At 61.8% G+C, this 26,620-nt stretch overlaps 1 protein-coding gene across 1 annotated transcript in view; it reads left to right on the forward strand.

Moving 5' to 3' along the window:
* NFATC1 (nuclear factor of activated T cells 1) overlaps positions 1–19,142 on the forward strand; it is a 123,189-nt gene extending 104,047 nt beyond the window's left edge. Inside the window, 1 exon segment of the mRNA XM_062201825.1 lies at positions 17,404–19,142. Coding sequence (XP_062057809.1) covers positions 17,404–17,453 — 50 coding nt within the window. The 3' untranslated portion in view covers positions 17,454–19,142.
* Positions 19,143–26,620: the final 7,478 nt, after the last annotated feature.

The raw sequence follows: 26,620 nt of genomic DNA on the forward strand, positions 1-26,620 counted from the left end.
CGGCTGCCCGTCAGTGTGAGCACCCCCGGGGTGGCCTCAGCCCAGGGCTGGGGGCACAGACAGGCTGCCCGTCAGTGTGAGCACCCCCGGGGTGGCCTCAGCCCAGGGCTGGGGCACAGACAGGATCACTTGAGCTGCAGTGAGAAGTGAGACTGCGCCAGGTGCCAGCGGCACAAGAGCCGGCAGAGGCGGCCTCGCCGAGCGAGCAGGCTCAGGCCGGGGGCAGGGGAGGGGCTTGAGGGGAGCAGCACAGGGACAAGGAGGGGGACGGGGCCTCCTGAGAGTGTTGGGGAGCGTCTCCCATGCAGCTGCAGGGCCATCTTCTGCTTTCTCAGGCCATAGCACAGAGCTGGATTGGAAGTGGAGCAGCCAGGGCAAGAACCTGCACCCATATGGGAAGCCGGCACTGCGCCCAATTCCATTTTACACTAATTTTTTGGAGCTCTTTGTACTGTTTTTGAAGGAGTACTTAAAAAACTGTGTCACTCCCGGGTTCTAGTCCCAGTTGGGGCGCCGGATTCTGTCCCAGTTGCTCCTCTTCCAGTCCACTTCTCTGCTATGGCCCGGGAAGGCAGTGGAGGATGGCCTGAGTGCTTGGGCCCTGCACCTGCACAGGAGACCGGGAGGAAGCACCTGGCTCCTGGCTTCAGATCGGCGTGGCACCAGCCATAGTGGCCATTTGTGGGGTGAACCAATGGAAGGAAGACCTTTCTCTCTGTCTCTCTCTCACTGTCTATAACTCTGTCTCTCTCACTCTCTCGCTAACTCTGCCTGTCCAAAAAAAGAAAACCTGTCACTTGCTGACAATAAATACCTCTGCAGGTGTTTATTAACGATTTATTTACATTTGAAAAGCAGAGAGGAAGAGTATCAACAACTCACTGGTTCACTCCCCAAATGTCTGCAGTGGCTGGGGCTGGCCAGACTAAAGCCAGGAGCTTCCTCTGGCCCACATGGGTGCAGGGGCCCGGGCACTCTGCCTTCCCAGCCTCACTGGTCTCTCCCTGCGTGGCTGCTGCTGAGCTGTGTGACCCCACGCCCTCTCACCCCGGCATTTTCTCACTCTCACACTTCAGGGTGGACACACCTGAGGCAGTGCTGGTCAGTCCCAGCCACAGGAGCCCTCGGTCCCAGCCACAGGAGCCCCTAGGTCCCAGCCACAGGAACCCCTAAGCAAAAGCAGCTTCATGTCCCGTGCACACAGCACACAGTGCTGTGGCCTCCTTGATGGCCAGCATCTTGCCTGAAACCCAGTGTCCAGTGCCGTCCACACCTGTGAATGGAACAGGCACCCAGCAGTGGGACCTGGGCTGCAGCCTGGTCGGAGCTGGGCCTCCGTGTCCTGTGGGGCGTCAGTGACCCCATTGTCTCAGCCCTGACAGCAGCACTGGCCGCCGGCTGTCCTCTGTCAGGGACGCCGGGCTCCCACGCAGGCAGCCACGGGAAGAGCTCGGCCTCTCTGCTCCCAGCCACAGGACCCACACTCGGGTCCACTTCCTCTGTTTTCGGTTTCTCAGTGGGTGACTCTTGGAATGGCAATTTTATGACTCGGGGGGCATCTTCCTGTGCGAGCCAGGGTTGTAATGATGCCATGCTGACTGCTGAACTGGACCCAGTAGCCCTGAAAGCTCACGCCTGCCAGGCACGTGTGGCTGGCGGCCGGAGGGACAAACCTGCTGGACTCGCGGCCGGCCAGCCCAGGCCACTGTGGCCGCGGGAGTCCCCACAGCGCGCTGGCATCATTCGGAGCATTCGGGCTAAATAAGGAAGCAGGCGCTACGGCAGGGAAATTATTCTGTTTTAGTGGCTGACGGCCCCGCGTGACAGCAGGGTCATGTTTTATTAAACTGTGACTGTTGTCACTCGGCCCCTCCACTGGCCCATTCTCTGCTTCTAAAAATAGCAGGCCCCGTGGCGCTGGCTTATTCCGATGAGAGGGACACAAATAGGCGGGCTGAGGCAGGCCACGATCCGGCCGCACTGGGCAGACCCTGCTCCCACGTGGGCAGGGTCCGCACGCCCCGGCCATGCCCACTCCCGCGACCGCGCTGCGACCGCGCGGGGCTGCCTGGGGGTCCGGCCGTGGAGCCGTGGAGTGGGGGAAGAGGCTCGCCCCGCGCCCACTCCCGCGACCACGTGGGGCTGCCTGGGGGTCCGACCGTGGAACCGTGGAGTGGGGGAAGAGGCTCGCCCCGCGCCCACTCCCGCGCCTGTGACCGCGTGGGGCTGCCTGGGGGTCCGACCGTGGAGCCGTGGAGTGGGGGAAGAGGCTCGCCCCGCGCCCACTCCCGCGCCTGTGACCGCGTGGGGCTGCCTGGGGGTCCGACCGTGGAGCCGTGGAGTGGGGGAAGAGGCTCGCCCCGCGCCCACTCCCGCGCCTGTGACCGCGTGGGGCTGCCTGGGGGTCCGGCCGTGGAGCCGTGGAGTGGGGGAAGGAGGCTCGCCCCACGCCCACTCCCGCGCCTGTGACCGCGCTGGGCTGCCTGGGGGTCCGACCGTGGAGCCGTGGAGTGGGGGAAGGAGGCTCGCCCCGCACCCACTCCCGCGCCTGTGACCGCGTGGGGCTGCCTGGGGGTCCGGCCGTGGAGCCGTGGAGTGGGGGAAGAGGCTCGCCCCGCGCCCACTCCCGCGCCTGTGACCGCGTGGGGCTGCCTGGGGGTCCGGCCGTGGAGCCATGGAGTGGGGGAAGGAGGCTCGCCCCGCGCCCACTCCCGCGCCTGTGACCGCGTGGGGCTGCCTGGGGGTCCGACCGTGGAGCCGTGGAGTGGGGGAAGAGGCTCGCCCCGTGCCCACTCCCGCGCCTGTGACCGCGTGGGGCTGCCTGGGGGTCCGACCGTGGAGCCGTGGAGTGGGGGAAGGAGGCTCTCCCCGCGCCCACTCCCGCGCCTGTGACCGCGTGGGGCTGCCTGGGGGTCCAACCATGGAGTGGGGGGAAGGAGGCTCGCCCCGCGCCCACTCCCACGCCGTCTGCGGGGCCGGCGCGCCGGGTCTGTGACGTCACCCGCGGCGTTGTCACGCACGAGCTCATCCCCACCCCAGCACCGCCGACGGGAACCAGCCAGGCCTCCGAGTGCGTGAGGCCCGGCGTCCGGCTCCCACGGGGGCCGAGGTCTCCCGCGTCGGCCGCCGCCGCAGGGGCGCGGGGTGCGGGCCCGGGCGCCCGCGTTACCACTGCAGCCGCAGGCCCGTGTCCGTCAGCGGGCAGCCGCTCCCCGCCGGCCGGCAGCCCGGCCCGGCCCTCGGTCCATGTTGCCTGCGCTGGCGGGACGACGGCAGCCCTGGGGCCGGGGCGGTCGGGAGCGGCCGCGGGTTCCAGCCCCGGAAAGGGGCGGCCGCGGTCTGCGTCGTCAGGCTTGGAAATCGATGGGCCACGAGGAAGGTGCTTCCCGGCGCCTCGTGTGACAAGCGGGCGCTCGTGTGCACAGACGCGGGCAGGAAGCGCGGCCCTCATCACCGGGCCCCGCGCTGCGTGGGCCGAGGCCGGACGAGCGCTGCGCAGCCGATGTCTCGCCCTGTGGGCCCAAACTCGGCTCCTGTGGAACCACGAAGGCGGGCCCAGCCCGCTTCCCATTCCACGGCCCACAGCCCCCGCAGGCCCCGGGGCCGCCCGCCCGCCCGCCGGCCGGTCGTTTCTGTTGGTGACGCCGGGCCACGTCCCGGGAGACAGAGACCAAGCCGGTGTTGGCAGGTGTTTGCTGCGAGACAAAGGTGCACGCACGCTGCGGGGAGCCACAGCAAGGCAGGCAGCGGAAAGCGCTGGAGCGGCCCTGCCTGGGTCGCCACTTAGTGCCGTGTGGACTGTGGTACCACGGAGGAGCTTGTGGTAGTCCCATGTGAGCACACGGGCAGTGTGAGCCGTGTTGGGTCGTGTGAGTGCGTGTAGTCCCATGTGAGCACACGGGCAGTGTGAGCCGTGTTGGGTCATGTGAGTGCGTGTAGTCCCATGTGAGCACACGGGCAGTGTGAGCCGTGTTGGGTCGTGTGAGTGCGAGTAGTCCCATGTGAGCACACGGGCAGTGTGAGCCGTGTTGGGTCGTGTGAGTGCGAGTAGTCCCATGTGAGCACACGGGCAGTGTGAGCCGTGTTGGGTCGTGTGAGTGCGAGTAGTCCCATGTGAGCACACGGGCAGTGTGAGCCTTGTTGGGTCATGTGAGTGCGTGTAGTCCCATGTGAGCACACGGGCTGTGTGAGCCGTGTTGGGTCATGTGAGTGCGTGCGTGTAGTCCCATGTGAGCACACGGGCTGTGTGAGCCTTGTTGGGTCATGTGAGTGCGTGTAGTCCCATGTGAGCACACGGGCAGTGTGAGCCGTGTTGGGTCGTGTGAGTGCGTGTAGTCCCATGTGAGCACACGGGCTGTGTGAGCCTTGTTGGGTCATGTGAGTGCGTGTAGTCCCATGTGAGCACACGGGCAGTGTGAGCCGTGTTGGGTCGTGTGAGTGCGAGTAGTCCCATGTGAGCACACGGGCAGTGTGAGCCGTGTTGGGTCATGTGAGTGCGAGTAGTCCCATGTGAGCACACGGGCAGTGTGAGCCGTGTTGGGTCGTGTGAGTGCGAGTAGTCCCATGTGAGCACACGGGCAGTGTGAGCCTTGTTGGGTCATGTGAGTGCGTGTAGTCCCATGTGAGCACACGGGCTGTGTGAGCCGTGTTGGGTCATGTGAGTGCGTGCGTGTAGTCCCATGTGAGCACACGGGCAGTGTGAGCCTTGTTGGGTCATGTGAGTGCGTGTAGTCCCATGTGAGCACACGGGCAGTGTGAGCCTTGTTGGGTCATGTGAGTGCGTGTAGTCCCATGTGAGCACACGGGCTGTGTGAGCCGTGTTGGGTCATGTGAGTGCGTGCGTGTAGTCCCATGTGAGCACACGGGCAGTGTGAGCCGTGTTGGGTCATGTGAGTGCGTATAGTCCCATGTGAGCACACGGGCAGTGTGAGCCGTGTTGGGTCATGTGAGTGCGTGTTGGGGCGTGTGTGGAGCTGTGTGGGCGTGTGTGGAGCTGTGTGTGAGCGTGTGGAGCTGTGTGTGGGCGTGTGTGGAGCTGTGTGTGAGCATGTGGAGCTGTGTGTGGGCGTGTGTGGAGCTGTGTGGGCGTGTGTGGAGCTGTGTGTGAGCGTGTGGAGCTGTGTGTGGGCGTGTGTGGAGCTGTGTGTGAGCGTGTGTGGAGCTGTGTGTGGGTGTGTGTGGAGCTGTGTGGGCGTGTGTGGAGCTGTGTGTGGGCGTGTGTTGGTTGTGTATGAGCGTGTGTGGAGCTGTGAGCGTATGTTGGGTTGTGTGTGAGCGTGTGTGGAGCTGTGTGAGCGTGTGTGGGGCTGTGTGTGAGCGTGTGTTGGGTTGTGTGTGAGCGGGTGTGGAGCTGTGTGTGGGCGTGTGTGGAGCTGTGTGGGCATGTGTGTGAGTGTGTGGAGCAGTGTGTGGGCGTGTGTTGGGTTGTGTGTGAGCGTGTGTTGGGTTGCGTATGAGCGTGTGTGCAGCTGTGTGGGCATGTGTGTGAGCGTGTGTGGAGCTGTGTGTGGGCGTGTGTGGAGCTGTGTGAGCGTGTGTGCAGCTGTGTGGGCATGTGTGTGAGCGTGTGTGGAGCTGTGTATGAGCGTGTGTGGAGCTGTGTGGGCGTGTGTGGAGCTGTGTGTGAGCGTGTGTGGAGCTGTGTGGGCGTGTGTGGAGCTGTGTGTGGGCGTGTGTGGAGCTGTGTGGGCGTGTGTGGAGCTGTGTGTGAGCGGGTGTGGAGCTGTGTGGGTCATGTATGAGCGTGTGTGGAGCTGTGTGTGGAGCTGTGTGTGGAGCTGTGTGTGAGCGGGTGTGGAGCTGTGTGTGGGCGTGTGTGGAGCTGTGTGAGCGTGTGTGGAGCTGTGTGTGGGCGTGTGTGGAGCTGTGTGAGCGTGTGTGGGCGTGTGTGTGGAGCTGTGTGTGAGCGTGTGTGGAGCTGTGTGTGGGCGTGTGTGGAGCTGTGTGAGCGTGTGGGCGTGTGTGTGGAGCTGTGTGTGAGCGTGTGTTGGGTTGTGTGTGAGCAGGTGTGGAGCTGTGTGTGGGCGTGTGTGGAGCTGTGTGGGCATGTGTGTGAGCGTGTGTGGAGCTGTGTGTGGGCGTGTGTGGAGCTGTGTGTGGGCGGGTGTGGAGCTGTGTGTGTAGCTGTGTGGAGCTGTGTGTGAGCGTGTGTGGAGCTGTGTGTGAGCGTGTGTTGGGTTGTGTGTGAGCGGGTGTGGAGCTGTGTGTGGGCGTGTGTGGAGCTGTGTGTGGGCGGGTGTGGAGCTGTGTGTGAGCGTGTGTGGAGCTGTGTGTGGAGCTGTGTGTGAGCGTGTGTTGGGTTGTGTGTGAGCGTGTGTGGAGCTGTGTGTGAGCGTGTGTTGGGTTGTGTGTGAGCGGGTGTGGAGCTGTGTGTGAGCGGGTGTGGAGCTGTGTGTGGGCGTGTGTGGAGCTGTGTGTGGGCGGGTGTGGAGCTGTGTGTGAGCGTGTGTGGAGCTGTGTGTGGAGCTGTGTGTGAGCGTGTGTTGGGTTGTGTGTGAGCGTGTGTGGAGCTGTGTGTGAGCGTGTGTTGGGTTGTGTGTGAGCAGGTGTGGAGCTGTGTGGGCGTGTGTGGAGCTGTGTGTGAGCGTGTGTGGAGCTGTGTGTGGAGCTGTGTGTGAGCGTGTGTGGAGCTGTGTGTGGGCGTGTGTGGGCGTGTGTGGAGCTGTGTGTGGGCGTGTGTGGGCGTGTGTGGAGCTGTGTGTGGGCGTGTGTGGAGCTGTGTGTGGAGCTGTGTGGAGCTGTGTGTGAGCGGGTGTGGAGCTGTGTGTGGAGCTGTGTGTGGGCGTGTGTGGAGCTGTGTGGGCGTGTGTGGAGCTGTGTGTGGGCGTGTGTGGAGCTGTGTGTGGAGCTGTGTGGAGCTGTGTGTGAGCGGGTGTGGAGCTGTGTGTGGGCGTGTGTGGAGCTGTGTGTGAGCGTGTGTGGAGCTGTGTGTGGAGCTGTGTGGAGCTGTGTGTGGGCGTGTGTGTGCGTGTGTGGAGCTGTGTGGGCGTGTGTGGAGCTGTGTGTGAGCGTGTGTGGAGCTGTGTGTGGGCGTGTGTGGAGCTGTGTGGGTCATGTATGAGCGTGTGTGGAGCTGTGTGTGGAGCTGTGTGTGAGCGTGTGTGGGCGTGTGTGGGCGTGTGTGGAGCTGTGTGTGGAGCTGTGTGTGAGCGTGTGTGGAGCTGTGTGTGGAGCTGTGTGTGGAGCTGTGTGTGAGCGTGTGTGGAGCTGTGTGTGGAGCTGTGTGGAGCTGTGTGTGAGCGGGTGTGGAGCTGTGTGTGGAGCTGTGTGTGGGCGTGTGTGGAGCTGTGTGGGCATGTGTGGAGCTGTGTGTGGGCGTGTGTGGAGCTGTGTGTGGGCGTGTGTGGAGCTGTGTGGGCGTGTGTGGAGCTGTGTGTGGGCGTGTGTGGAGCTGTGTGTGAGCGTGCATGAGTGTGCTGTGTTCTAGGAGCTGCTTTTCCTCTCGGCCTCCTTGTGTTATGATTCTAGATGTGCTCGGGCCTCGGGCGTGCTCTCCGAGGGGCCTGGTTTCCCACGCGTGGTCACTGCTGGTGCCGTTTAACGGGATGCACCCCTGGGTTTGGAGCCCGTTACCCAGAGTCCTGCAGGAGCCACGCCGTCACTTCGGGGTGTCCAGTAGAAGCTGGATGGTCGGTGATGATGCCTTCGTGCCGATAAGTGGCACTGGGGCCTCTCAGAGAGAGGATGGAGTGTGGTCTCCAACCGAGAGGGAGGAGGGTGATGCTGGGGAGGTGGTGCTGTGAGGCCACATGGGAAAGCCGAGTCAGGCTGGCGCAGTGGGGGTGCCGAGCCACGCTGCCTCCCTGCCCCGCCCCCCAGCTCTCCTCAGACCAGAGCGAGGCCGAGTCCCAGGGCAGACGGTGGGGCGCCAACCTCCCCAGTGCACTCAGCAAAGGCCTCTGTGCTCAGCCCACGAACCCCACAGCAGTTCAGGCTGTGTGGGGCTCCCGTGGTACTGCCCCCCCCCCCCAGCTAGGGGAGACAGACTGAGAGACCTGGCTTTTTAGCCCAGATGTAGGTGAGCAGTGGGGCTCCCGTGGTACTGCCCCCCCCCCCCAGCTAGGGTGGGAGACAGACTGAGAGACCTGGCTTTTTAGCCCAGATGTGGGTGAGCAGTGGGGCTCCCGTGGTACTGCCCCCCCCCCCCAGCTAGGGGAGACAGACTGAGAGACCTGGCTTTTTAGCCCAGATGTGGTGGGTGAGCAGTGGGGCTCCCGTGGTACTGCCCCCCCCCCCCAGCTAGGGGAGACAGACTGAGAGACCTGGCTTTTTAGCCCAGATGTGCGTGCGCAGTGGCAGTGGGGATGCACGTGTCTGCTGCCACAGAAGAGAAGTGCGGGACGCAAGCCCGCGTCATGTCCGGAGACACTGGCTTGTGAGCACGGAGGCCTAGAGTGCAGGCAGATTTGGAGGAGGGGCCTACCCCAGCCACTGGGGTCCTCCATACCTGTGTCCATGGTCATCTCCCAGGCACCCACCAGGACTCCCAGGTGCCTGTGAGTGCCAGCTGCCCTCCGGGTCCCAGACACCCACCAGGGCTCCCAGTCTCCCCATGCTTCCACAACTTTCCTTGTCAGTGTTTTATAAAAATTTGCATCAAAGCCTGTGGGTTGGACATTGACCTACGAGGCAACAGCCTGCAAGGACAGAGGCTGGTGGTGTGTGAAGGCAGGGAGGGCTGCCCTGGCTCAGTCACTACCCAGGGTCTCGGCTCCAGGGCCATGGGCTGCCGTTCCCACGTCCCGAGCTCTTGGTGGTCTCCGTTGACAAAGCGGTAGTGACGGCGTCCACCTGTATGTCCTCTCAGGACTGTTGCAGGATGGGAAGTGACATGTGTGGCAGTGCTGTCAGGCGGCAGGGCGAAGGGCGCATGGATACTGCCACTTGTCCCTGAAGATGCAACTCGGTTGCTTCCAGAACCCAGGAACTCTGAAGGGTGGAAAAGCGAGGCATGGAGACAGGCAGATTCGGGGGCAGCATCCCCTGCCGTCCCACTGAGCTTGCGCTGTCCTGGAGTCACACAAAAGCCCGGATGAAGCCAGAGGGGAACTGTGGACGCTCCACTGCAGTGTGAGCTTTTATTTTAAGATTTGAGTCAGAGTTACTGAGAAAGAGGGGGAGACAGAGAGAGAGAGGTCTTCCATCTGCTGGTTCACTCCCCAGATGGCAGCAACGGCCAGGGCTGGGCCAGGCAGAAGCCAAGAGCTTCCTCCAGGTCTCCCACATGGGGGCAGGGGCCCAAGGACCTGGGCCATCTTCCTCTTCTTTCCCAGGCCATAGCAGGAAGCTGGTGCCCCTGTGGGATGCTGGCAGCACAGGCAGTAGCTTGGCTGCTGTGCCTCAGTGCCAGCCCGGTGAGCCTGTTTCTGAGAGGCTGACGGCACGAACGTCCGAGCGTTTCCCTTGGAGCTGCCCTTGCTGGTGGCTTTGCGCAGCTCTCGTGCGAGCAGCGAGGGGTTCTTGTGTCATGAGGAGGAACACATCCAATACTGACAGGTAGCCAGGCGCAGCGTGGGTGAGAGCTGTGCCTGTAGGTTTAGTTTTCGTATTCTTACAAATACTGAACGCGGTGGGTGTCTGGAGCAGCAGTGGGGACACCCACAGGCCCTGTCGTCGTGCCTGGGCGCCTGTCCCGGCTCCAGTCCTGCTACCTGCTGACGCGAGCCCTGGGAAGCAGCCGGTGATGGCTCAAGTAGCCGGGCCCCTGCCCTGCCTCTTCTGGAGGGGGCCTGAATTGAGCTCCTGGCTCCTGTCTTTGGCTGACCCAGCCCCAACTGTGTGGACATTTGGGAAGCGAACTAGCAGATGGAAGGTCTCGCTGTCTATCTCTGTCTCTGTCTCTCACAGAAAATGGAAACATTTTTTTTAAATACTAGCTTAGTGTTCCATTCAATTCCAGATACTTCACATAGTCCATGGAAAATGGAATTTAAAGATAGGTTTATTTTGGTTCCAAAATTATCTGAGATCCATGTACAAAAGGGGTCTTAAGGAAGTTCATGAAAAATGTGTATTTTTAAAAAAATGCATGGGCTTCAAAGATTTTTGTACCAAAATAAACTCATCCTTCCACTCTATTTTTCTGCCAGGCATTTGAAATACCTCAAGATGCATGTGCAGGCGGTGTGGGTGAGGGGCGCAGGGACAGGGCAGGCATGCCCTTGTCCTTCTTGTGTCCCCAAGCAGCAGGGCTCCAAATGGTCACACACCAGTTTTAGAAAAATTAACAGTTTCCACCCTGGGAGCGTTTCAGAGAAAAGTCGACTGCAAGGGAAAGCCCCTCCATTAAATTCGGCTGTGGTGTAACAGCTCCCCACATCCTGTTGCAGGGCCCAAGCTACAGCCCCGCGGTACTTCCTCTTTCAGGTTTCTGACAGGTTGTGTGGGTCACATGTTACCTGCAGTTCAGAGTCCTTCCATAAAGAAAAAAACCCTGCGCACCAGTGGAAAAGCTGAATAAGGAGGTGGAAATTAGCAGCGGGGAGAAGACACTGTGGGAACCCGTGGGCGTCACTGACACAACCGCAGCAGAGGGAGAAGCCTCCCCGAAATAGCCCGCAGGGGACTTTGACCCATGACCTCATGGGAGACAAGGGGGGGCCGGCCCCAAGTCCACCTGCTGCTCAGTGAGGGTCTTGGTCCCTCTTTTTCTCACAGGGTTGCGCTCAGTCGGGCTGAGTCGTGCTGTCCACGGTTGTGGGGCCCACAGCTTCCGTCCTGGGGGGCAGCTGATGCTGAAGCGTCGTGAGCCCAGCCTGACCCTGAGCCCGGGCAAGAGTGCCATCCCCCATCCACCTCCTTCCTGGCACCTCGTGTGCAGCCTGCAGCGTGGTGGGGGCTGCGTGGGGCTGCTGGCTCTTCTGAAACCACCTGAACACAGGTGCTCGCTTGGCAGGTTCACCCCACACAGACAGAGAAAGCAGAGTGAGTGAGAGTGCTCACGGCCCCTGTCAGCGACAGGACAGCTGGGGGCCACGTTGAGTGATTTCCCATCCACCCCGCCCCCCAGGCTCTCCCTCGGCGATCAGGTGCACCAGTGGGCAGACGGGGAAGCCCACTGCTCAGGTCTCTTCCTCTTTTACCTTTGCAAGCAGATGTTATTTTTCCTGTGGTCTGCATGACCTTGAGGAGCTAGAAGATTCTCAGCTGCTGAGCTACGTTGCTTGGTGCTTCCCTCCTGCTCCATGGAAGTCACCAATCAGGACACCAAGCTGAAATTGCTGATGCCCCGAGCCCCTCCTGTGCCACTACTGACACCCTGAGACCCTCCTCCTGTGCCACCACTGTCACCCTGAGACCCTCCTCCTGTGCCACCACTGTCACCCTGAGACCCTCCTCCTGTGCCACCACTGTCACCCTGAGACCCTCCTGTGCCACCACTGTCACCCAGAGACCCTCCTGTGCCACCATCACCCTGAGACCCTCCTGTGCCACCACTGTCACCCTGAGACCCTCCTCCTGTGCCACCACTGTCACCCTGAGAGCCTCCTCCTGTGCCACCACTGTCACCCTGAGACCCTCCTCCTGTGCCACCACTGTCACCCTGAGACCCTCCTGTGTCACCACTGTACCCAGAGACCCTCCTGTGCCACCATCACCCTGAGACCCTCCTGTGCCACCACTGTCACCCAGAGACCCTCCTCCTGTTCCACCACTGTCACCCTGAGACCCTCCTCCTGTGCCACCGTCACCCTGAGACCCTCCTGTGCCACCACTGTCACCCTGAGAGCCTCCTCCTGTGCCACCACTGTCACCCTGAGACCCTCCTCCTGTTCCACCACTGTCACCCTGAGACCCTCCTGTGTCACCACTGTCACCCTGAGACCCTCCTCCTGTGCCACCACTGTCACCCTGAGAGCCTCCTCCTGTGCCACCACTGTCACCCTGAGACCCTCCTCCTGTGTCACCACTGACACCCCGAGCCCCTCCTGTGCCACTACTGACACCCTGAGAGCCTCCTCCTGTGCCACCACTGTCACCCTGAGACCCTCCTCCTGTGCCACCACTGTCACCCTGAGACCCTCCTCCTGTGCCACCACTGTCACCCTGAGACCCTCCTCCTGTGCCACCACTGTCACCCTGAGACCCTCCTCCTGTGTCACCACTGTCACCCTGAGACCCTCCTCCTGTGCCACCACTGTCACCCTGAGACCCTCCTATGCCACCACTGTCACCCTGAGAGCCTCCTCCTGTGCCACCACCGTCACCCTGAGACCCTCCTCCTGTGCCACCACTGTCACCCTGAGACCCTCCTGTGCCACCACTGTCACCCAGAGACCCTCCTGTGCCACCATCACCCTGAGACCCTCCTGTGCCACCACTGTCACCCTGAGACCCTCCTCCTGTGCCACCACTGTCACCCTGAGAGCCTCCTCCTGTGCCACCACTGTCACCCTGAGACCCTCCTCCTGTGCCACCACTGTCACCCTGAGACCCTCCTCCTGTGCCACCACTGTCACCCAGAGACCCTCCTCCTGTGTCACCATCACCCTGAGACCCTCCTGTGCCACCACTGTCACCCAGAGACCCTCCTCCTGTTCCACCACTGTCACCCTGAGACCCTCCTCCTGTGCCACCGTCACCCTGAGACCCTCCTGTGCCACCACCGTCACCCTGAGACCCTCCTCCTGTGCCAGCACTGTCACCCTGAGACCCTCCTCCTGTGCCACCACTGTCACCCTGAGACCCTCCTCCTGTGCCAGCACTGTCACCCTGAGACCCTCCTGTGCCACCACCGTCACCCTGAGACCCTCCTCCTGTGCCAGCACTGTCACCCTGAGACCCTCCTCCTGTGTCACCACTGTCACCCTGAGACCCTCCTCCTGTGTCACCACTGTCACCCTGAGACCCTCCTGTGCCACCACTGTCACCCTGAGACCCTCCTCCCATGCCACCACTGTCACCCTGAGACCCTCCTGTGCCACCACTGTCACCCTGAGACCCTCCTGTGTCACCACTGACACCCTGAGACCCTCCTGTGCCACCACTGTCACCCTGAGATCTTCCTCCTGTGCCACCACTGTCACCCTGAGACCTTCCTCCTGTTCCAACACTGTCACCCTGAGACCCTCCTCCTGTGCCACCACTGTCACCCTGAGACCCTCCTGTGCCACCACTGACACCCTGAGACCCTCCTGTGCCACCACTGTCACCCTGAGATCCTCCTCCTGTTCCAGCACTGTCACCCTGAGACCCTCCTGTGTCACCACTGTCACCCTGAGACCCTCCTGTGCCACCACTGACACCCTGAGACCCTCCTCCTGTGTCACCACTGACATCCTGAGACCCTCCTCCTGTGCCACCACTGTCACCCTGAGACCCTCCTATGCCACCACTGTCACCCTGAGAGCCTCCTCCTGTGCCACCACCGTCACCCTGAGACCCTCCTCCTGTGCCACCACTGACACCCTGAGACCCTCCTCCTGTGTCACCACTGACATCCTGAGACCCTCCTGTGCCACCACTGTCACCCTGAGACCCTCCTCCTGTGCCACCACTGTCACCCTGAGACCCTCCTGTGTCACCACTGACACCCTGAGACCCTCCTCCTGTTCCAACACTGTCACCCTGAGACCCTCCTCCTGTGTCACCACTGTCACCCTGAGACCCTCCTGTGCCACCACTGACACCCTGAGACCTTCCTCCTGTTCCAACACTGTCACCCTGAGACCCTCCTCCTGTTCCAACACTGTCACCCTGAGACCCTCCTGTGTCACCACTGTCACCCTGAGACCCTCCTGTGCCACCACTGTCACCCTGAGACCCTCCTCCTGTGTCACCACTGACATCCTGAGACCCTCCTGTGCCACCACTGTCACCCTGAGACCCTCCTCCTGTGCCACCACTGTCTCCCTGAGACCCTCCTGTGCCACCACTGACACCCTGAGATCCTCCTCCTGTGCCACCACTGTCTCCCTGAGACTCTCCTGTGTCACCACTGTCACCCTGAGACCCTCCTGTGTCACCACTGTCACCCTGAGACCCTCCTCCTGTGCCACCACTGTCACCCAGAGACCCTCCTGTGCCACCAGTACCCTAGCCCCATCCTGCACCCAACACATTACCCTTCAGACACATGTCAACTCATTAGAGGGATGCCTGAGATCTCTCTCTCTCTCTCTCTCTCTCTCTCACACACACACACACACACACATGCACCCATTTTCCCATCATTTCCATCTGTCAGACTGCCCACATGCCTGTAGCTGTCACCCTCAGAGCTTCTGTCCCTATCAGCCTTCCCGCCCAGTCTCCCTCATACCACACTCTAAGCCACACCCAGTCCAGACTGCCTCCAATCTCCTCAGAACTGCACCTCAAAAGCCCCCAAACGATGCCATTACCAGCCCTCAGGGCTCCCTACCTGCACACTGACGACCCTCATGTCTTCTCAGCTCGATCGGTGCTACCCTCAGTCCTCCCTCACTACCTCAGTACTACCCTCAGTCCTCCCTCCCTCGTGGCTCCCCCAGTCCTCCCTCCCTCATGGCTCCCCCAGTCCTCCCTCCCGCATGGCTCCCTCCCTCCCTCCTCCCTCCCTCCTCCCTTCCTCATGGCTCCCTCGGTCCTCCCTCCCTCTTCCCTCCCTCCTCCCTCCCTCATGACTCCCTCAGTCCTCCCTCCCTCCCTCCCTCATGACCTCAGTCCTCCCTCCCTCATGGCTCCCCCAGTCCTCCCTCCTTCATGGCTCCCTCCCTCCCCCCTCCCTCATGGCTCCCTCGGTCCTCCCTCCCTCTTCCCTCCCTCCTCCCTCCCTCATGACTCCCTCAGTCCTCCCTCCCTCCCTCGTGGCTCCCCCAGTCCTCCCTCCCTCCCTCCCTCATGACCTCAGTCCTCCCTCCCTCATGGCTCCCCCAGTCCTCCCTCCCTCATGACTCTCCCCCTCCCTCCTCCCTCCCTCCCTCCTCCCTCCCTCATGACTCCCTCCCTCCTCCCTCCCTCCCTCGTGGCTCCCTCAGTCCTCCCTCCCTTGTGGTACCCCCACTCCTCCCTCCCTCATGGCTCCCCCAGTCCTCCCTCCCTCATGACTCCCCCCCTCCCTCCTCCCTCCCTCATGGCTCCCTCGGTCCTCCCTCCTTCATGGCTCCCTCCCTCCCCCTCCCTCCTCCCTCCCTCCCCCCTCCCTCATGGCTCCCTCACTCCTCCCTCCCTCGTGGCTCCCTCAATCCTCCCTCCTTCATGGCTCCCTCCCTCCCCCTCCCTCCTCCCTCCCTCCCCCCTCCCTCCCTCAGCCCTGCCTCCCTCATGGCTCCCTCGGTCCTCCCTCCCTCCCTCATTTTCACGCTCAGGCCTTCCTGCGTCCCGTAGGTGTTGATGCTCTGACCTTCCTCACATCATATCGTTGTTTCTGAGTCTCCGCGCCCACTCCTCACTGTTTACACTAGAGTGGTTTGGGCCTGGCGCTCCATTGTTCTTGGGTTTGAGAAATCTTGGTGACTGTCAGGGTAACGTTGGACCGCCTCTCCCCTTTCATTGAGATCTAGTTCAGAGCTAATTGTAGCCCTTGGGATGGACTTCGCCCCACATAGCAATTGCTCTTCGCTGCAGGCGTTTATTTTCTGGTTCCCTGCCTGCTGCCCGTGTAAGATCACTGGTCGGGACTCAACGTGGGCTTCTTGTCTTGTCTACCCTGCCACGGCAAGCTAGCCCTGGGAGGGGGCCTCAGGACCCCTGTCTTTGCGCCTGGTTGGATAATGGGACATTTCCTGGGGCATCAGCTTGTCGGCCGTCCACCAAGAGCAGGGTGCCACGCCACACAACGGGTGTGGGTGTGGTGCCTCCCACCCCGCCGGGCTCTGTGCCCTCCTGCGGTTGTCAGAGAAGCCCTGCTGCCTGTCGGGCGTTTTTCCTAAGGAAGTGCCCTAACAAACTTGAGACTTGTGAGTTTTCTTTGTTGACATGTTCTTTGATGGGGCTGTGCTGTGGCCACGTTAGATCAGATGTGCGCCTCTTCCATAAAGGCCCAGCCAGCTCTGGGGGAGAATCATGAGCCCCCAGCCCTGGTGTCAGGGCTCCAGCGAGGAGGGCGAGAGGGACAAACACAGGAAGTGGCCAGGCCAGGGTGTGCGCAGGAAAGAGCCTGCCTCCTGCCCCTGTGCCCGCTGCACGCTCGCCAGGGCCTCCGTGGGCCCCGCGCACTCTGTGTCATGGAAAGCGCCTGGAGCCAGGAGCTGCCCGCGCACTCGGGGACAAGTTGCATCCTGAAGCTGGCTCCTGGGAACACCCGGGCACACCTGGGCCTGGTTTCTCATTAGCAGCTCCGAGGAGTCGCAGGATGGAAGGAGTCCGTGTTTGCCGGCTGACGGCCGAGCCCCTCTTGGCTTTGCGTGCAGTGGTCCAGGGCCCGGTGTACGTCTTCGGGCTGGTGTGGTTGGCAGGCAGGGTCCAAGAGGCCCCTCGCTCCCAGGGACAGCAGGCCCGGGCTGCAGCGGGGGCCCCTCTGGGCGGACACACTCCCCTCCGGGTGTTTGCAGCCAGGGCTCCGCCCCAGGGTGCCAGCAGCAAGCTGTGCCGTCAGCCCTGACAGGACTCCTGGCTCCCCCAAGGGCGCATCAGTGTTGTGATTGTTAGAAGCCTGCTGGGGGAGGGGAGGTGATGAAACACACGCCTGCCGGTGGCTCCAGGAAGCCGCCCTGGGCCCTCGAGAGGCACACGGGGTTTATCTGGGCGCAGCCTCCGGGCCCCAGCCAAGGGAAGCCCGGGCAGTTCCGTGACGCCAGCAACCCCCCCCCCCCCCGCCCCGTGAGCTGCTGGGAACAGGGGACCGGTGACAGCCTGCCTGTGACACTTCCTATCTCAGCGCCCATCAGGTGGCCGCGGTGGACAGAGGGGACGTTGTGCGCTCGCTCACTAAGGCTCTTGCCAACTTCTGTCATTTCCTCTCCATCTGCCAAAATCACACGCCGGCAGTGGGCGTGGCGGGCGTGCGGGGACTCTGCGATTGACCCCCTAGAGGGAAGTGAAAAAGGAAGCCTGGGCCCCTGTGTTTGTCCCCGGCTCTGACACAACTGGGGACCCTGCTCCCAGCCCCGAGCAGGCCCCAGAGGCCCCCGTGGTGACTCACCTGTTTTGCAAGTCCGTGAACACATCGGGCAGGGACACCCTCACCCAGCACCAGAGCACCGAGATCCACACCTGGCGCCTGTCCTGGGCGGGGGCCCCCGTCCCGGCAGAGCCGGTCCTACCCTGCTCCCCGCCAGAGCAGGAGCTCTGAGGCTGCTGGCTCCTGGGCCAGCTCCGGTCACTCACGGCGGTGGTGGGGTCAAGAAGCGAACGCCGGCCCGTGCCGAGCCGAGCACAGCCGATGGCGAGCTTGGCCGCCAGCGTCTCCTTGTGCCTTTTGTCTGCTCGTAGCTCCGCGTGGGGACGGCTGCCCTGACACTTTCTCTGTTTCTGTTCTCGCAGTAAATGAAATCATACGGAACGACCTGTCCAGCGCCAACAGCCACTCGTAGCTCGCACGTTGGAGGTCACGCAGCAGCTGTGTGCCGGTTCGTGGGGACAGCTGGGCGCCAGCTCCCACGTCTTTGCCTGAGTGAACTGAACACAGCTGGTGTCACTCAGAACTTCCAACCTACGAATGCTAGGAGCTGAAGCGGTTGCTGTATGGACGATGAAGTCGCTTGCTGGCCGTGGCGGGCGGGCGGTGGCTGCTGCCTCTCCTGCAGCGGAAGTCATCTCATGGGGCCAGGCGGGGCAAGCCAGGGAGGACTGTGCAGGCGCCCTGAGGGGGCCGCGGCGCCTGGCCCCACCGCGCCCCTGGATTCAGCACTGGAAGTGCCTTATTTACCCGACCGCCGCGTTCCAGCCGCAGAACTGAGCGCTGAATTCTACCGTGAGAGTGTTTGTAGGAGCAACGGTTATCAAACATGGCGTTGTGAGGCTCGATCTCTGCTTCAGTTCAGAGAACACTGGTGGGCTCGAGGTTGTGAGCGAGCCCTGACAGGAGCTCCCTCCCGTGACTCAGTGTCTCCTGGGCTGTAACATGAACTGGTTGCCTTACCCCGTGTGCTGTAGAGATCGTCCAAGCTGTCCCCTCTGCTCTGTCACAGGTACTTCCCTCCCCCGTGTCCCCAAAGCCACAGGGGGTTACAAGCAGCATGCTAGGACTTCTGTTCTAATCTGGCTTCGAACATAGCACAAGGAAGTTGAATAGCACAGATAGGTTACTGGACAAAACAAGGAATCCCTCTGCTCCAGGGTGACCTTGCATTTGCATGTGTGTACATAGATAGGCTTGTATTTATGTATGAGTAATAAGTAGCCGAGGTGGGGAGCCCACCTTTGCCCAGCTGGGGCTCCCGCGTTAGCAATAACCAGCATTCGTCTTGGAAAACGAGCTAAGACCCAAAGTGGGGGTCTGTCCCCACTGCCACCCCTCTGACGGCGCATGTCCTGGGCTCCTGCACGTTCAGGAGCCCTTCAGACAGCCAGTGCCCCTAGGTTACCAAATGGCAAAATTGGAAAGTGACTGTAAATAGCACGACACAAGGGGTGTAATATATTTGTTCAAGTGTGACATTGTTGTTTCACCGGAGCCTTAGAGCCCTCTGCTTCCCCTAAGAAAACAGTAACCAAAAACGAGTTCCAGTCTGTAGCGATGCATGGTGAGTTCAGACTAGCTACTGTCATGAGTAGGTTAGTGTAGGTTTTACTACTGTGTTTTGTACAATTAACTGCTTACTACGCGCTAATACTAGCAGTGACCTGTTGTTTCATATAACCAAAAAGCATGGTTTCATTAAAACATGTTTAACTAATACTTGTGCCTTAGGAATTAATGCCCCCTTATGGAACATGCCTGAACTGCACCCGCGGTGGAGTCCCTGTCCCTGCAGGTGGGCGGGCCGAGAGCTCTCCCCAGGACCAGTGACCTCCGAAACGTCTTTCGGGCGGCTCTGTCTTACAGTTTCTGGCTCACAGAAAGAAACGAAAGCTGAAGCTGTAGTGTAGCGTTCACGCAGGATCCTGGAGAGCTGACGTGGGCCACGCGTGTGCGCCGCGGCCACCCGCCCTGCCCCGTTCCTGGTGTCCTAAGACTTGCATGAGCGTTTCTCAGTAGACTGTCACATGGGAAGGAGACGTGTGGTTTGCGTTTCAGCTGTCTTTGTAGTTAGAACAGACCCAATAAAACAGTATTCTTGCTGGACAGCCTGCGAGTGGTTCGTTCTGGGTGTGGGAGGTTCCACGTTGTCATCGATGTTTCTGCCGCGTGTGTGAGGGCTGCAAAGCCGCGCTGCCCACGACCCGTGGACGTGGAAGTGGTTCTGGCCGAGCTCCTTCTCCCTGCTCAGCTGGGGGAACCCCTGCAGCCTCGCTGGAGCCGTGGCCCGATTCTCGGGCGCTCTAAGCAGAGCTTCAGGCGAGCTGGGGGTGAACTTCGGCTCCTGCCAAATATTTTCACTCCGAGAAATGTCCGGGGTGGGGCTTGGGCCACACACATACTCACTTGCCCTTTGCTCATCGCTTCAGTGGGAGACGCTGGCGTGGCGTGGCCCGCCCCGGCCCCCGCGACCCCCTCGCTTCCCTGCGCCGCCCTTCTGCCCACACCCCTGTCTCCTGGGAAAACGCTGCTAGCCAGTGCGTCAAGTACAAGACCTGGTGGTGTCGACTCTCGGAGACGCATTTTGCTCTCCGGCCATAGCGTGCACCGGGCCCTGTTTCCTTGGCTGAGAGGCTGGCGGGGCGAGAGCAGCAGAGAACAGCGCAGCTCTGCCCGCGCGGCTCGGCCAGGGCCTGGCAAGGGGCTGGGAAGGGATTGCGCGTGGAGGTTTGGGGCAGGGGCATCCATGTTTTCAGAATGTCTGTGCTGCTGGAGTGTAATGAAGACTGGTGCAGCCCCAGGTCTGGGCCGGGCCGCACCCCGTCGGGGACGTCGACCCCACGTGGAATGAGAGGAGGGTCCTGCACCCCCTGCCCAGCCCTGCTGAGAGCTGCCTGGCCTGGGTGTCCTGGGCTGTGGTTTGTACCACGAAGGAGACGCCAGAAGCTGTTGGTTTCAAAGTCCACTTTTTAACCCTTTCTCCGCACCCCCCCCATACAATCCTTATATTCCAGAAATCAAAATGTAACCCATAACTAGACAGGTGGTCTCTGTGTGAGCGCTGTGGCCTTGGTGACGACTCAGTCACAGCAGCGCGCTGAGTGAGCCGCGGGGCTCGGCCGGCCGGAGAGCTGCTGGGCGCCGTGTGCTGTGTGGCCATAGTGTGCGGCGTCCAGAGCCAGGGCTGCACCGTCCTGGGAAGCCGAGAGAGGCGTTGCTGCCGGGGCAGGCGCCTTCCCAGGGCTCACTGCCTCTCGTGGCTCGTGCCGTGGGTGCTGCACTTGGAGACGGCCGGGGCAGTCACGCTCAGTGCCAGACCCTGTCTGCTGGGACCCTGTGTCTGAGGCTGTGTGAGATGAGAATTCTCGGGGCCCTCCCTTGTCTCACGAGCTGTCCCCTCCCCACCACAGCTCCACGGGAACAGCTCCCCCTGCTGACGCTGACGCTGACACTGACGCTGGCGCTGATGCGTGCCGGCCATGGGGCCACGAGCTGGCTGTCTCCTCCGTGCCTATCGAACACTGAGCACATTCTGTGTGGAGAGCAAGACCCTCGCCTGCGTTGTTTGGGAGGACGAGAGGGGCTGAGCTGAGGGAGTGGACCCTTGGTTAAGAGCCATTGTTTGCTCTGAGTGGGGGTGAAGTTCCCACGAGGTGCACTTCACCCTTGCCGGGCACACAGGGGCGTTTTGCAGCACTGCCTCTGTCGCTGCCACGGTGGCTTTGCCACCCGACCCTGCCCTCTGCGCGTTCCTGGCCACCTCAGCTCCCCTTTCCGACTCTGGCGGTTCTGTAGCAGGGGAGCCACACAGCATCGTGCTTCGGGGGTCTGTCCGCACCACCCCCCGTGTCCAGGCTTCGTCCCTGTCCCACTGCACAGTCGGTCTCCCCGGTTCGTCTGGTTCCAGCTGGCGGGCACTGGGTTGTCGCCCCTCCGGGCTGCCGTGTGCATGGGTGCAGCTTTTCACGCAAGTCTGTTCAGGCCTCGGGGGCACGCACCTAGGAGTGGCATTCCTGGGTAATACGGTAACTGTGTAGCGTTTCGAAGAATGATTTTCCCCTGCTCCGTGTTTAAATCACCCATCCCTAGGACAGGCGTTGGCTCACTAACCTAATTTGGAACCACATATGTGAAGCACATCATATTTATAATTCTTTATGCCAGGAGAATCGAGTTAGGCGGGCGATGACTGAGTGTACAGAACTGCAGGAGACGGGGCCCTGGGACCCCGCGTGCGTGAGCCGCTCCCTGGGGCCGGCCGTGGGCACTGCTTCACTCCACGCACACGAGAGCAGTTGCTGGTCGCCGGGAGGGGTCTGCACCGGCTGAGGCTTCCTGAAGCAGTCGACCCTTAGGTGGTAACTTCTGGCTCAGGGCCCAGCACCCAGCTCGGCCCCGCTCGCCTGTCCTGCCGCGTGGGTCTGCAGCCCACAGCATTTCACGTGTGCGGGCCTGGGTTCCCACATTCCTCAAAGCCCCCTCCCAGCCATTTCCAAGTTTAATTTCAAAGAAAAGGAGGAAGAGCACCGATGAGGCTATTTTGGGGCGGTTTGACTCACCTCTGGAAGGGAAGGAGTTTGAGTGACTCAAGCCCACACTGTCCGTCTCCCCAGTGGCCGCCGCCTGGCCCGGCTTGGCCCTGGGGCCCGTGCCTCACTCCCCCTGCCCTCTCCACCTGCGCTGCTCTTCGGCCGGCTCGGGGCCCTGGAGATGTGGAGCCACAGTGCAGGGTGGCTTTACACACACCATGGCTCCCCAGATGCACCCCCTCTCCAGGAGGCCGGCCCCAGGTCTCAACTTCAGAGCGGCTCCCTCGGCTGGAGGGAGGACACTCGAGGCCCCTCAGTGCCCCGCAGCTGTCGGCCCCTGCCGGAAGGGCTCCTGCATTTCCCGGGTGCTGGTTCGCAGGGTGGATGCTCGAGACGCCGGCTGAGACCCAGGCTCATGCGGCCCCCAGCGTGTCCAGGGCGCGGATAGCTGGGGTGTGCACAGCCACATCCCCTACCCTTCCAAGAACTCCCGGCTGGGCTCCCTGCTCACCTGCCCCACGCCCGGGAGCTGTGACCCTGGGGGAGCGCCGAGCCTCCGCTTCCTCGTATAGAAAGACTGGAGCCATCTCGGGTCCTCCACACAGCAGTCACCAGGACCCTGGGGTCCGAGGAGGCCCTGGCAGGGCTGGGAGGCAGCAGGGTGGGCAGGCTTACCTCCCAGGCAAACCCTGGGCCACCTTGCCCTGCAAACCCCGCCACTCCCGGCCCCGGGGGACTCGGTTGCTTCGGTAACTCCGTGGCCCCAGGGATGGGTAAGAGATGAAGAGCAGCTCCTTACTGCTTCTCCTCCCCACTGGAGCTGGCCACGTGGGGAGGCCACGGAGGCCCCAGGTGACGGCAAGCACCAGACATGTGAGCAAGACAGAGACTGAGAGAGACAGGAAGGAAGGAGTGATAGGGGAGAGGGAGAAGGAGAGAGAGAGAGACACGCAGTAACAGAGACAGGAAGGAAGGAGTGATGGGGGAGATGGAGAGGGAGAGGGAGAGAGAGAGACACGCAGTAACAGAGACAGGAAGGAAGGCGTGCTGGAGTGAGCGAGCTAGAACGCCGTGCTCCGTTCTAAGCCGAGGGAGGACTGAGTTCTGAATGTCAGGGGGAGGGTGCTCAAGTCTGGAATGGAGGCGCTCTCACTGGTGGGCTGCCCGAGTGATGCCTCCGTGGTTCCTTCTGGGAGCCCGGGCCACGCTGTGGGCAGGGGAGTGCCCCGGCATCGCAGGTGTCTGAGCGAGCCTGGCGCCTGCCGGGACCTGCTGCCAGAGACTTCTTCCCCACTGGAGAGCCTGATCACCCCTCCCCCCTTCTCTTCCTCCGCTCCCTTAGGGATCAGGCCGGCAAGAAGCTCAGGACAATGAGCAGGGCCAGGCGGGCAGTCAGGTGTGGACACAAAACCCACCCCTGCCCTCCCAGAGCCGACTGTGCTTTGCCGGGCTGTACGAGGCCATCACTTTGCTCTTCAGGCTCTGGCCTGGTCTTAGGACCAGAGTGACACTGGCCCCAGGGTGAGCTGGGACCTGCTGGTTCACTCCCAAAATGGCTGCAACAGCCAGAGCTGGGCCCATCCGAAGCCAGGAGCCAGGAGGCTGGAACCAGGAGCTTCTTCCAAATCTCCCATGTGGGTGTAGGGGCCTGAGGACCTGGGCCATCTTCCACTGCTTTCCCAGGCCACAGCAGAGAGCTGGATAGGAAGAGCAGCAGCCAGGACTCGAACTGGCGCCCATGTGGGATGCCAGCACTGCAGGTGGCAGCTTTACCCGCTACGCCACAACGCCAGCCCCTCATGCACTGTTTGTTATTTGGCCTATGTCTCCCCTTTTCTCTTTTTCTTATTGGATAAGCAGGGCTTTGGGGTGCCTGCGGCTGCAGCCCTCGGCTGTGTCGGGGCACCCTGGGCAGGCGGGGAACACCCTTGCCCATGCCCCGCCTCACAGGCCCAGGAGCCGCAGACGGTGCCTGCCCACTGGCCTCCCCACACCGCACCCAGAACGTTGTCACTTCAGAGATTCCCGTGTCTGCCTCCAGCGTCCGAGCCGTGGGGCAGCCTTGCTCCTGGGTGCCGGGCGCTTCCGGAGAGCTGTGGAAGCACAAGAAGCTGCAGAGAAGAATGGGTGCGGGCAGCACCGGCCCCTCCCCCACACTCCCCCAACGTGGGACGGCGCGGGTACGAGCCCACCAGATTCACACGCACACGTGTGCGATTCTTGGATTCCCTCACGCCTGGGTTGATGAAGCCAGCACCAAGATCAAGGCGTCCCTCGCAGGGCCCCCGCTGGCCTCTGTGCCTCCCCTGCCCGGTGGGCTGCCCCCTCCTACCGAGCACTCCACGTGGACCCTTGGTCTGGCCCTGCCCTCCTTGAGGACAGGAGGGTTTGGGGCTTGCCCCCTGGGCTGAAGCGAGCACCTGTGGGCTCTCGGTGCCACCGGGCACCGCCCAGACCGGCACAACGCGCACACGCCCCCAGCAGCACGCCTGTCGCCTGTGGCGTCTTGTTCCCGGCCCCGAGGGGCATGTGGTGGCCTGATGTGGCTTGAGAGCACATTTCCGTGGTCTGTCTGTGGGGTTCTCGCTCAGAGCCGAGGCCCCCGTGCGCTCCACACAGCACGTCTGCGGCTGACAGACGTTTTCTCCCAGGAGTCTGCCAGCCCCCGCGGGACCCGGGGACAACAGAACTCAGTCAGTGGTGCCCGTGTGTCGCGGGCTACGCCAGCCCGGGCCCCAGGGAGCTTCCCTTCTGCGCCGCTCTGAGAGCCGTGCGCCTCGTGCTGGGCGCTGACGCCGGGACCCTCGGGAGCGCCCTCCGTGTCTCCCTGTTCTGTGTTCCGCAGACTTGGTTTCTGACGCCGTTTCTGCACGTCCAATCCCGTCCGCCAAACTCTACTCCAACACTGTCGTTTTCGACTCTAGGATTTTGGTTTGGGTCTGTCTTTATAGCCTGCGTGTTCAATCTTCCCCCGACGCGGAAGTCGTTGTAACGGTGGTGGTATCTTCGCTCGACGACTCTGCCGTCTGATTCATGTTGGCCTGCTTGATCGCTTGAACTTCCTTCTCGTCGTGGGGCAGAGCCTCCTGCTGCTTCCAGCGCCTGCTGCTTTTCGGCGGGTGTCAGGTGCTGTGACTCTGACCTCCCGCACGTGCCTGTGTCCTTGTGAGCATGCTGGACTTCCTTCCAGGAGGCAGCCCGCCCTCCCGCCCTCCCGCCCTCCCGCTCTCCGGCTCTCAAGCCTCGGTGAGTAGGACCAAGCGGTGTCAGGCTTGGCCCATTTTCCCTTTTGAAGCCAGTCCCTCGTGAGCACAGTGTTCGGTGCTGTGAGTCTGTCCACGCTGGGTCAGGTCCCCCCGCTGCCCCCCGCCCGGCCTGGGTTCTTCCCCAGCACCGAGGGGCTTCCCGGCAGACACACGGTGGTCGGAGACCCTTGCGGAGCTGCCGTGCCCTCCCTCTGGGCAGCTCCCTCCTGTCTGGGAATTCACCCTGAGACTCGCAGACTCCTCACCTCCGGAGCCCTGCAGGGCCCTGCCGGGGCCTCTCCCTGCACGGGGGCCTGGAAGCTTCGCCAGGCCGGCAGCCCAGGCCTCGCCCTGCTCGCCTGTCCCCCGGGGCCGGCTGCCTGCCACAGCCTGATGTCGACCGTCTAACACATGTTTCATATATTTCGTCCGCTGTTAAAAGCTATTTTGGTGAGAGAGCAAATCTGGTCCCTGTTAGGCTCTGATCCCGGTATTTCAGAGCTTCCTGGGAAGGCCAATTTCAGTCGGAGCAGTAGTCCACCTCCCTCTCCCTGCATTTTATGTCCTGTAACAATAATGCTATTCAAATGGAAACTGCGTGTCTGGCCAGGAGCGCGGCTCCTGATCACCAGCTCTGCCTTGGGGCCTCGTATAATTTTAATCGGAAGGGAAGCATCAAACAGAGGCTGAAAAACAGCTCTCGCTGCCAAATGTGCTTTCTACCTGGAGGAAGAACCAAAAATCCTGGGGCAGAGCCAAGAGGTTTCACAGCTTTCACAAAAGCAACAGAGAGGCCAAGCCGTGTCTGCGTCCCCCGGGCGTGGGGGCCGCGGCCGGGGCCGGACGTCTGCGGGGCTCCTCCCAGCGCGCACCCCGGCTGGCGCGGCGCCAGGCCATCACCCGCGGCTCATCTGTGTGTGTGTTTCACCCAGAGAGCGCAGCAGGCGGCCCCTGGGCTGCTCCTCGATTCTGTTTCCACACACTGCACCTGGAAGCCTGTTCACAGGGACGACCTTAATCTGGAATTTGGAATAATTGGAGATTAATGATGATTTGGCTGGGTGTAAGTTTACCTTTCAACTTTCTGGTGAGACAGAGGTTTGCCAAGCGATTTAATCACTTAAAACAAGAGTGCAAGCACAACCCTTGTGGGAACTGTTTTAAAGACTTTGGGAACACTCATTGTTTGCATGCAAATGAGGCTGCTAATTATGAGATTTATTTTCCTATTCTTTGGAGCAGGCCCAGCCGGACCTTGACTTGAAAATATGCTATTAGCAATTAGTACCTTAATGACACACACTTGGAAGAAACGAAGCAGCTTTTCAAAGGCCCTGTAATTCAGACCCGTCCCTCATCTGGACTGTACTTAGCCTGGCTTGTAACCATGCCCGAGTCGCTCAGCCATGGCTTCCAAGGGGTTTTTCAGATGTGCTGCACCTCACGTGGCCCTCCAAGCTGCCCCGTGAGGGGGCTGGCAGGCGAATCTTCTAAAGTGCTGACGCTGTGGGGGGAGAGGCGCTTCCTGACACCCGTCTAAGTATTACCCATCCATCCGTTAGTCCTTCTTCCCTCTGTCCACTGCCCGTTGGCCAGTTACCCACCCACCTCCCTGCCTACCCATCCATCCACCCACCCATCTGTCCACCATGCATCTGTCCATTAGCAACCTACATACCTGCCTACTCCACCCATCTGTCCACCATCTGTCCGTTCCCAGCCATCCATTATCCACCCATCCACCCTTCTACCTACCAATTCTCCATCCATCCACCCTTCTACCTACCAATTCTCCATCCATCCAT

This window comes from Lepus europaeus, chromosome 9 (genome assembly GCF_033115175.1).
Source record: "Lepus europaeus isolate LE1 chromosome 9, mLepTim1.pri, whole genome shotgun sequence".
Taxonomy (NCBI): domain Eukaryota; kingdom Metazoa; phylum Chordata; class Mammalia; order Lagomorpha; family Leporidae; genus Lepus; species Lepus europaeus.